This window comes from Rhagoletis pomonella, unplaced genomic scaffold, assembly GCF_013731165.1.
Source record: "Rhagoletis pomonella isolate Grant_MI unplaced genomic scaffold, Rhpom_1.0 Rhpom_scaffold_00003, whole genome shotgun sequence".
NCBI lineage: Eukaryota > Metazoa > Arthropoda > Insecta > Diptera > Tephritidae > Rhagoletis > Rhagoletis pomonella.
Genome location: NW_023458557.1, coordinates 82,818,834 through 82,829,369, shown reverse-complemented (window position 1 = coordinate 82,829,369; position 10,536 = coordinate 82,818,834). Strand labels below are relative to the sequence as shown.

The following is a 10,536-nucleotide window of genomic DNA, read 5'->3' as shown; positions in this document are numbered from 1 at the left end:
AAAAAAATAACAAAACTATAGTTTTTATTAAAATAAATATAAAAAATTTATTGGTAGATATTTTCCAGATTTGGTAGATTTTTCTCAAGTGAATGGTAAATTTTTTTTTTCGTCAGTGGCAACCCTGGATGTCTCAAAAATGAACTATGTTATAGAGACAAAATTTTTCGACGGATCCACTGTGTGTTTTCCAAATTCCTTAGTTAGCCAAGTAGAGAGAAGCTACGTCAAGGCACCATTTTGGGGTATCGGAGCATTCACATCAGCGAATTAATCGACTAGCTCTCTTGAGACGTGTCGTAACGATTCTGAATTGCAAAAGACACAGAGTCCTTAGCAGAATTTGCAGTAGCTTTTGCCTCTCCTACTACGGACTTCGATTAAACTTGAACTGGTTGGGAGAGTGTTTAGTTGTCTCAAATACTGTTATACTGGGACAACAGTCAACACTAGCGGTCATAGCTTTGACCTTTCGGGAGCGAGAGAAATAATCGGTTGTCTCCGTTATATGTGCCCTGCAATGCGTCAGGCCGGCATGAGCCTACAATACTAGCCCAACCAGTAATAAGCGACATTAGCCATATTTTGGATCTAACGAAGGGTTGAGGTCGTGGAATGGAAATCACTTTGAAGATTGGAAGGTTAGATTACGAGGGAGATTACTTTGGGGAGGATACAACCGAATTAAAATCGTAGGTTTTGCATTGTCTGCCGAGGAAGAATCGCTATGATTTTTGGATATTGTGCGAACGCGGTACCATAACTAAATTCTTGGTATTTTGGAGAACTTTTTGAAGCTCAGACAAATTTTACGCGCCACTTCATGTGGAACAGTGTTCTGTTCATGATTTAACATTGCTTAATTTGTCTGCGCCTTTAACAGCCTATTTTATTCTCACGCGCATGGATAATAAATCTATCAACGCTGCCAGGTAACCAGAAGCAATAAAGCGTTTATATTAATTACCTACGATATGCACACTTCATAGCGCATACCTGCCTTCCAAAGAGATGCGCATAAACTATCCATTACCTGTGCTATGTGAAATTCATCAATTACCCCCGCCGAGTAGCTTTGCTCCAGAGTCGTCGACGTGACAATCACTTATGGTTTGACTCAAAGTGACAACATTAAAGCGTAATTTTATCGCTCGTCAATAATTTCGATAGCCGTACGCAAAAAACTTGCACACGCACATTTATAGCACAACAATGTGCCAAGATGTGCTGTGTCACACAGCGGGACGTTGATCAGCAACGACATTCATGTAGTATAGGATAGGTACTTGTTACCTGTTTGCTCCATAATCGTGCTCATGTGTGAAGCATTTTAATCGAATTATAATTGAATATCCTTAAATGGATGGCCAGGCGTACAACGTGCATGGCATTTAATTGCGTCACTTGTGGTCACTTGCCACTCAGACACTTGCTGCAGCTTCTGGATCGGCGCATTGTCTCATTCTTCACAGCATGCTGGCTGATAACTCTGTGATGCCGTGCGCCCACTCTTGTGCTATATTGGATGTACCTATTTGATGCGTCTCGAGCTACGTGCAAGCGCGATTTATTGCAAGTATATATGTATGTATGTATGTGTGTATGAATGTATGCGCGCGCAATTTACTTATTCACCGTTGCTGCATTCCAGCGAGCAAGCAATATGGAATGAATGGGCGTGCAAGTGATTTTATACGGCAAACGCACTATATAGGATACTGTTGCAGACATATCTATGTATGCATGCGTGATTTTACAAGTAAAATTCCACAGTGTAGCGCATTTGTTGAACATTGTCATCGCCAAGCTCGCTACGTATTCTTGGAAAGATTACAGACCGCACGCAGCTCCTTGGAATGCGTTCATGGATTTTTTTCATGTAACACTGTATCACATTTCCGGCACTTAACGGAAAAGGTATTTAACGAATTGCTGCCGCGCAAAAAAAAAACCAGTTCGTCTAGTGGCGTATAGTGACATTTTACAGCGACCCCTACAGGTAGGAGGTGGCTACACAGGCGTGGCACTATGGTGTTGCCACACAACATTGGTGAGGGTTGTTTTCGGAAAATCGTCGTCAGAAATATCGAACCACGACAGGGCCGGTTCAATATAATTTAACAAATATATTTTAATAGGGACCGAACATAACAGTTATTGATGAAAACTGTTGTGGAAAAATTCACTATGAAGGAAATGTTCTACAACTAACTGATACATACCAATCGGTTTCAAATTTGAAAATAAACTTTTTTTTGCAAATTTTTATGCAAAATTAAAAAAATAACAATTTTTTTTGATTTTTATATTATATGTCTTAGATAACAGTTATTGAAGACTATTATTTATAAAAGTCTTCAATAAAAATCAGTCAGTGACTTTTACTTTTAAAAGTCATCAATACAGGTAAGTCACCGACTTTTATTTATTTTTTAATCATTTGTATAAAAGTCATTAACATTTTTTGCAGTTCAGACGGTGTTGGGAAACAAAAGTTTACTACGGCTTATACATAAGACTTTTATAAGTATGAGTTAAAAAATTAAGGTCAATGACTGATTTTAATTTATGAGTGTTATCTGAGACACATAATTTAAAAATAAAAAATAACTGTTATTTGCAATTTTTTAGATAAAAATCAAAAATAATTGTTATTTTGGATTTATAAAAAAAAAGTCAGAAATAACGGTTATTGAGGGAGTAATTAAATAAAAGTGAAAAAATAATTGTTAAGGAGCAATTTTTTTTAAATAACAGTTATAACTGTTGCGGTCCCTACATTTTAAAAATATGTAGATAATAAAATGAAGTATTTTTACGATTGCGCTGTAAAAGGTCTTTGTTTTCGGCAACAAGAAATATGTTAATACTGGTGTCAACAAATAAGTATATCGATGGCAGTATGAACGTTGATGTATTTATCGATATTGTTATCGAAATATGCTCGCGTAGGAACATCGAAAATTATAAATGTTTCGCAAAATGGAATGATAACTAGTGCAGGAAATTTATCGATAACTAACAAATTATGGTATCGATAAGTTTATCGATAAATACAATGTATGTGTCGATATTGAATTAATTTCTATTTAAAAATACTTGTTTCAACAAATATATAGATGGTGATATCGAGAAATACATCATCAATACAAAATATATCGATGACGATATCGAAATACTATCACAAATTATAAATACATCGCAAAATTTATCGATGATTAATCCAAATATGCTATAGCTATATTCTTATGTACCGTATGTTTATCGATAGACAAAATATATAAAAATATCGATATTTATAACAATTTCTACAAATTTATTGATAAAAATGTTTAAACTTAATCGATAATCCTATCGAAAATTACATATGCAATAATTTGTATTTAAAAAAACTTATGTATTTCAACAAATATATCGATCACAATCTAATCTACCACTAAATATATCTATACATATCACTAAATATAAATATATCACTAGATTTATCGCTAACGATATCTAAATATTATCATAAATTACAAATACATTGAGTAAAAATTATTTAGGTATTTAGGAGCTTTTAGATACTAAAGTACTAAAGTGAAAGTAGTTAGCAGGCGCTACATATTCTGGTCCAAAATACTCAGGTACTTTGGAATTACAAAATACATACTTTCACTGAGGTACAAAGGTATTTATAGCATTTTCAATTTAAGTGAAACTTTTTTCAAATTAAATGAAACCATTTTCAAACAAAGCGAAACCATTTTCAATTTAAATTAAACCTTTTTCAGATAAAGCGAAACCTTTTACAAATTAAATGAAACCTTTTTCAGATTCAATGAAACTTTATTCAAATTAAAAGAAACTTCCTTTTAAGAATGTTTCATTTAATTTTAAAAAAGTTTCATTTAATTTGAATTAAGTTTCATTGAATCTGAAAAAGGTTTCATCTAATTTGAAAATGGTTTCGCTTAAGCTGAAAAAGGGTTCATTTAATTTGAAAAAGGTTTCACTTAATTTGAAAATGGTTTAATTTAAACTGAAAATGCTGTAGCAGATACTTAAATACTAAAAGAACTAAATACTTTTTCATTTATGAAAAAATTAAAAAAACACCATTACATCTCTTTTAAACTTAAAACTACTCTAATAATAAAGAATTTGGGGATTTTAGAAAATATTTCAGGATTTTTGGGTATATTTTCGGACTTTCGAGACTACTTCGAGATTCCCGCGACTATTTCGGAATTCTCGTTATACTCTTATTATCGAAGTACTTTGCGATAAATTTATCGATCTGTTCATAGTTATATTTAACGATATATTTATGGATATTTTATCGATATTTTTATTGATATTTAGTCAATATGTTTATCGATATTTCATATATACACATATTTATCGATATTGTTACCGATATAATAATCGATATTTTTCTTGATATATTTATCAATATGTTTAGTTTCAAAAACACGAAAAAGTCCATAGAGTTCTAAAAATCTCGAAAATCTCGAACTAGTCGCGAGGACTTAAAAAATTTTTTAAACCTCGAAGTTGTCTCGAAAATCTCGACGTAATCCAGAAAATTTCGAAACATTTTCTAAAATCCCCGAAAACCACGAAGTAGTTCCGAAATTCCCGCAGTAGTCTCGAAAATTCTGAAATATTCTCGAAAATCTTAAAAATACCGAAGCTGTCTCGAAAATCCTGAAATAGGCTCGAAAATCCTGAAATGGACATAAAAAATATCCACGAAAGGTATTCAGCAGCTCTTCTTCGGCAACACAGAAAGAAGAAATCTGCTTAGTGAAGGTTATAATCCTTTTGCAAAAAATCCAAGTTTCCCATATTTGCAAACGGCTCACAAGTGGTCTGTGGAGCATTACGGGGGAGGGGTGACTTTTCACAAAGCGCGGTCCATTCTCTTTCGTTTAGAGGGGGTTTTAGGAGTTTAAGGGACTCCCCTAAATAACAATATTTTATATTTATCCGCACCGTCGAAAATTGCTTATAGCGCGCTATGAAAATCTGCCCACCTAAACGTGGTGTTAGAGCGATCAGCCGCAAACAGAATGCAACACTGTGTTTTGGCATAGCAACTCTGTCTTATTGCTTTTCGCGTAATTTTGCCGTATTTTTGAGCGACGCGTTGATAATTCATTCATTTTTGTAAATTTACTGCACTAAAAACATCTTAGGAGCTTATGACTTTCATTCGAAACAAAGCAGCATCTCAATAATTTGTGTAAAAAAGAAAAATTGTTCTCTGAACGCGCATATCATTTCTATAGCAGCCTACAGCAATGGTGGATCTCGAGGCGGTAGCTGCACCAGCAGAATCTTCAGCAATGGATGACGGCACTGGACTATGTCGCCTATGTTTGCGTCATGACAAATCAATTGTGAATATCTTTGAGGAGGAGCCTCCACAGTCAGCAGAAAAAACGCCACCAACCGTTGGAGCAGAGAAAAGAATGCCAATGGTGGAACGGCTGTATGATTTGTTAGGTGTTAAGGTAAGATGTGTGGTTTGTTAAGCTAAGGAGGTTATATCATTTGCGAGTGGTTTCTGAATCAGTTTCAGCAATCAACGTTGTTGCCTAGTAACATCTGCCAGCGCTGTTTTGCAATGGTTGAGGCGTTTTCCGCTTTTCGCGAAAATGTGCAAAGAATTGAGACTGAGTTGCAGAGTTGGGTGGAACGCCAAAATAGAAGAACGGCAGATTGCGTGGATCAACGTCCGGGTCTTAATGGCAACCCAGGCACATTTGAGCCTGAAGATAATTGCATAATAACTGAAGTGGACCCCAATCAAGATTACGAAAGTTCAGAGGATGATTTTTCTATGGAATCGGATTCGGAGGGCGAAGAGCATTCGGCTTCATCACCACACGCCTTGCAAATGCAAACTTCTACAAATGACACGCATCAATTATCGCAGCAACCGACAAATGAACCAAACGATTCGCTATCGGCAACAGTTCCAATGACCACAGAGGAACAGCAAAACACCGACAACTCTATGCCTGCGCCCGAAGCACCAACTGCTTTTCCCAACATGCTTGGTAGCGACTCATTTATTGCCGGAGAAATTGTGATTAAAAACACCTTCCTTTGCCAGTATTGTGATATGGCATTTACAACGCAACCAGAATGCCAAGAGCATGAATCACAACACGACAGTGCCGCACCTTATGTCTGCAGCTTTTGTTCACAACGCACATCAAGTCGTCAGAATTTAATATACCATATCAAGGAACTACATGATCCTGAGCGGCCATATGTATGTGCATTCTGCAAAAAGGGCTTCTGCCGGCGTTCGGATTTGAAAAAACACACCATTGTACACACTGGTGTGCGTCCGTTCTCATGTCCTGTTTGCGCAAAAAGCTTTTCTCGTAATACCAATTTAACAAAACACATACGAATTCATAGCAGCGTAAAACCACACGTTTGTACGCGTTGCCCACGATCCTTTTCAAGCGCGACAGATCTGATGCGACACATTCGTACACATACAAACTCAAAGCCATTCCAATGTAGTCTTTGTCCAAGTACTTTCGCACGCAAAGATAAACTGCATTTGCATGAACAGACGCACTACCGGCGTGACTCCGAATTACTGCCTAATCAAAGTAACGGTGCAACGCTAAGTGGTGGTGTTAAAAGTGACGAGGTTGGTGGTGTTGTTGGACAACCAGAAAATATAGTGGTCTCTCTTAATCCCTATGGTGAAGCTGAGTCTACACAGCCCCATGCTAGCATGCCCTCGCCACAGGATCAATATCGCCAGCATAGCATCTTAGCCGCACAACTGCAGCAACGTCCGCTAATGCCGAAACCACCACCACATAAACCATCACATACACGCATGTTCACTTGTACCATTTGTCAGAAAACGTTTACACGTGAACGCGACTTACAACGACATCAGGCATTGCATTTGGACACACTATTCACATGCAAACAATGTGGTACTGGTTTCAATAGACGTGAGAAGCTGGCACGCCATGAATTGGAATTCCATGCACCACAATATCCATGTGAAGTGTGCCGCATACAATTCATAAAACGCGACGAATTCGAAAAACACATGAAAATGCACGAACTGCAGCAAAATGCCGTCATGGCTACACAAGCCGCCATAAGCGCAGCATCGGGCATAGCGAGTGCACTACCCCTAAACATTTTGGGCCTAGCTGGTGGCGCCAACACTGCGGGCCCTATAAATTTAGTTACAACTCCGGCTGGCGTTGGTCCACCACCTCCACCAGCGCCAGCACCAACAGACCTGTCAGCCGCACAACATCGTCCATCAGCTGCGGATATGTCATTCTACAGCCAACTGGTACCTACTATGAATTTGGGATTCTACAGTGAGACACGGCCTGAAGATCGCAATGGTATATAGAGGAGGAATAGAGGGTTGGCGCCGACATGCATCGCATTTAATCATAAGTTCGTAGACAGTATGTTAAGCTGTTTATTTACTACATTTACGTTTGTAGTTAGTCGTAATCAACTGATTGTGTGGATTTGGGTTTTCAAAAATCAACAATTATCAAATTATGTGTAAACATACATAATCTTAAAAATCATGAAATAAATTATTACAGAATTAAAATTTTTTTTTGTTGTTTTTGAACGCTGTTTGTTAATATGCAAACTTTGTCGGGAAATAAAAGAATGCAAAGTGTTGTTCCCGTTGAGATGTTTTTCATAATTTTTGTTTCAAAGGGGTTTTCATAACTTGACAGATTGAAATTGACCCTTATCTTTACCGGCCGATTTTCTAAGGGTTAAATTTAGTTCATGTATCTTTCCAATTTTAACGCTAATGACCCAGAGATGGCGGGAAAAACACATTTGGACTTGGTTTCGGAAGGAAACGCATGCACAGTGTTGAAAACTTATTATTTAACTTATTTTTGATTCGAAAAATTTTTTAATGATGCATTTCCGACAACGAAAGCGTTGCAGGCGTTTCGGTGCACATCCAAAATATTTTTAATTTTATAACCAAAAGATTAAAAAACTCACATGTTCATGTAGTAGATGTAAAATTGTGATGTCAATCCATTTTTATACGTGTGAAATCTAGCAAAGCGTACACCGAAATATCGAACAGGCAAACCGAAAGCTTTTAAACGCCGCGTAGCATATGTATGTATGAACGAACCAATAAGGCGAATAAAACTTGGGTTTTCTCAAAGCATTTTAAATTTGCGAACCGAGAAAAGCATTTAACACAGATAAATACATACGCCGGTAACGCAATTTCTATTATATGAGCTAACAAAAATTTTCACAACATGAAAAAAATCTAGTTTTATTCGGCATTATAAAATCGTGGCAAAGTAAAAGAACGATTATTATTAATCAGCTTTTAAATACTGATGCGATTATTTGGAATTTAAGCGGAACAGCTGATCTCCAATTCGCTTTGAGTAAGAGCGGTGTTTATACACTCTTTCTAACTGTCTGCAGAAATAAACTACCGATTTAAAATGGAGTGTGAGCCAAAACACTTCGCTCTTTCAAAGCGAATTGAAATTCCGTTTATACATACATATGTTTTTATGTTTTTATCACTTTATATGAAGACCCCTTTTATATTGCACATCAGGGGTGCGTTCAGAAATGCATCAAGCCAAAGCATCAGTATCTTTTACTTCTAAACTATATATGATGGAAATGCCTTATTTACGCAACTAAGTTCAAATTAGGCATTTAATCGTGGTTGCGCATATTGGACATTTCCATCAATTATAGTTTAGAATTAAATGCGTCTGATGCTTTGGTTTGATGCATTTCTGAACACACCCCAGCTTACATTTATTTTCCTCTCTCTTGCTTTCCGTTCTTTTTCATTGGTTGGCAAACAAGCAGTCATTAATATTACATACCTATACACATTTGCCTACTTGCTTCTTTCGCATTACACATTTTCTACATGGATTTTTTCGACACATTTTCCTTGCTATCACTCACTGCTATAAAGACCACACAATTAAGCAATAATTTAACTTTTTCTTTATTATTTGATTCACTATTTTTCACAATTTACCGACAAACGCGACCGGACACCGAATTTTCCAAGCTACCGCCCGAGTGAATTTCCGATTACTGGCTAAATGCTGTGCTTCCGTCTCCTTGGTAAGGTGCCTTGAGCTTTTTAACAGTGTTGCCAGTTGGAGACAATTTATTCACCACGATAAACATAATTTGTTTGGTGTAAAGCCAAATTAGGAAGATTATTAATTAAAACTATTTTAATCGGTACATACATGTGTTTCTTGAGAATACGTAGATGTATTTTGTCATTTCCTATATACTTACATATTTATTATATGTATTTGTTAACAATTTTATTTTCACTTTAAAAATAAATAGAAGTACATACAAAAACTTATACAATTTAAGTGAAAGAATTTTTTTTTTAAATATAAAAGCTTAATGTTTTGGATAATTAGCCAGCCTTTAGGCCGGTTGCACAAGCAACTTATATAAGTGAAAAATGAGTTTTCGCTTTTGTCAGTTTTCATAACAAATTTAAATAAAAAAATTATTTTCCACTTAAATTGCTTTCATGAAACTCATTGTAAAAATATTTTTAAATTTTTTTTGAATTAAAAATTACTAAAAATTATCAGAACTATCATTTACTCAGTTTTGTATAGGCTCTATGATTGCGAACAAATTATACTTTTGTTTATAACAAATTGTGTTTTTAAAAGCTTTTATTTAATTTCACAGTGTCTATAATCAAATTTTGCAATCAACTCTTCAACTTTGGTGCAGGAGTCGAGATATTTGTAAAACTCGTCTTTATGATCCGATTTAGTTTAGTTCATTAGTTTATTATTAGCCTATGAATTAGTCAACATTTGTATATTACCTACATTAAATTAAAAGAAGTAACTAAATTAACTTTCGAAAAAAAATATTACTCTGCTGGCTAGGTTCCAAGAAAAAATTTTGGTTTTCTGTTTTATGGACCTTTCTTGTAGACTTTCAGCCGAGGCACCCAAATTTCTTCTCTAAATTAAATGTTTTAACTTTTCTATACTAGTATTTATTGGACTACAAAACTGCTTACATAAAAAATTCTGAAAAAACTGATTAAAAGTTGAAAATATAGATGCAACTTTGCAAATTAAAAAACTGGGATCATTATGTCAGCTTTCGAACACATATTTTTCCATATTTTCTTCTTATTCCTATCGAAGGAGTTACGATTTTGTCCATCGACACTCCCAAATCGTACACTGCGGGGCGCAGGGGTTGATATATGTAATTGAAAAATCGATAACTATGTATGGTCCGATTTTGTTCATGTCCAGAAGATATATTACTACTTAAATTGCAATCGACTGAAAAATTTGTTTGTTATGAAAAATATTTAACCTTAATTTTTCAATTTAACAAACAAAAAATATTTAAAACAAACTTTTATTTAACGTGCATTAAAATATTTGTTTTTGTTATTTTATGGCATTATAACAATTATATTCAACAATTTTTAATGAGCTTGAGGCCGTTTTTAATGAAAAA

The 10,536-nt window shown here is 35.2% G+C and overlaps 2 protein-coding genes across 2 annotated transcripts in view; one reads left to right on the top strand and one right to left on the bottom strand.

Annotated features, from left to right (window-relative positions):
- The window catches only part of LOC118736397 (formin-E-like), a 375,057-nt gene that overhangs the window by 43,714 nt on the left and 320,807 nt on the right, over window positions 1-10,536 (bottom strand). The window lies entirely within an intron of this gene.
- Window positions 5,071-7,565, top strand: LOC118735684 (zinc finger protein 358). Its single transcript, XM_036465598.1, has 2 exons — window positions 5,071-5,498; window positions 5,561-7,565. Exons 1-2 carry the CDS (start codon window positions 5,286-5,288, stop codon window positions 7,391-7,393), a joined length of 2,046 nt encoding a protein of 681 aa, XP_036321491.1. The 5' UTR covers window positions 5,071-5,285; the 3' UTR covers window positions 7,394-7,565.

What these genes read in the sequence shown, in the direction of transcription:
- LOC118735684 (XM_036465598.1), top strand. Translation starts at nt 5,286, where the DNA reads ATGGTGGATCTCGAGGCGGTAGCTGCACCAGCAGAATCTTCAGCAATG. An exon ending in ATGATTTGTTAGGTGTTAAG is followed by an intron (nt 5,499 to 5,560) that starts GTAAGATGTGTG and finishes TTTCTGAATCAG; the next exon opens with TTTCAGCAATCAACGTTGTT.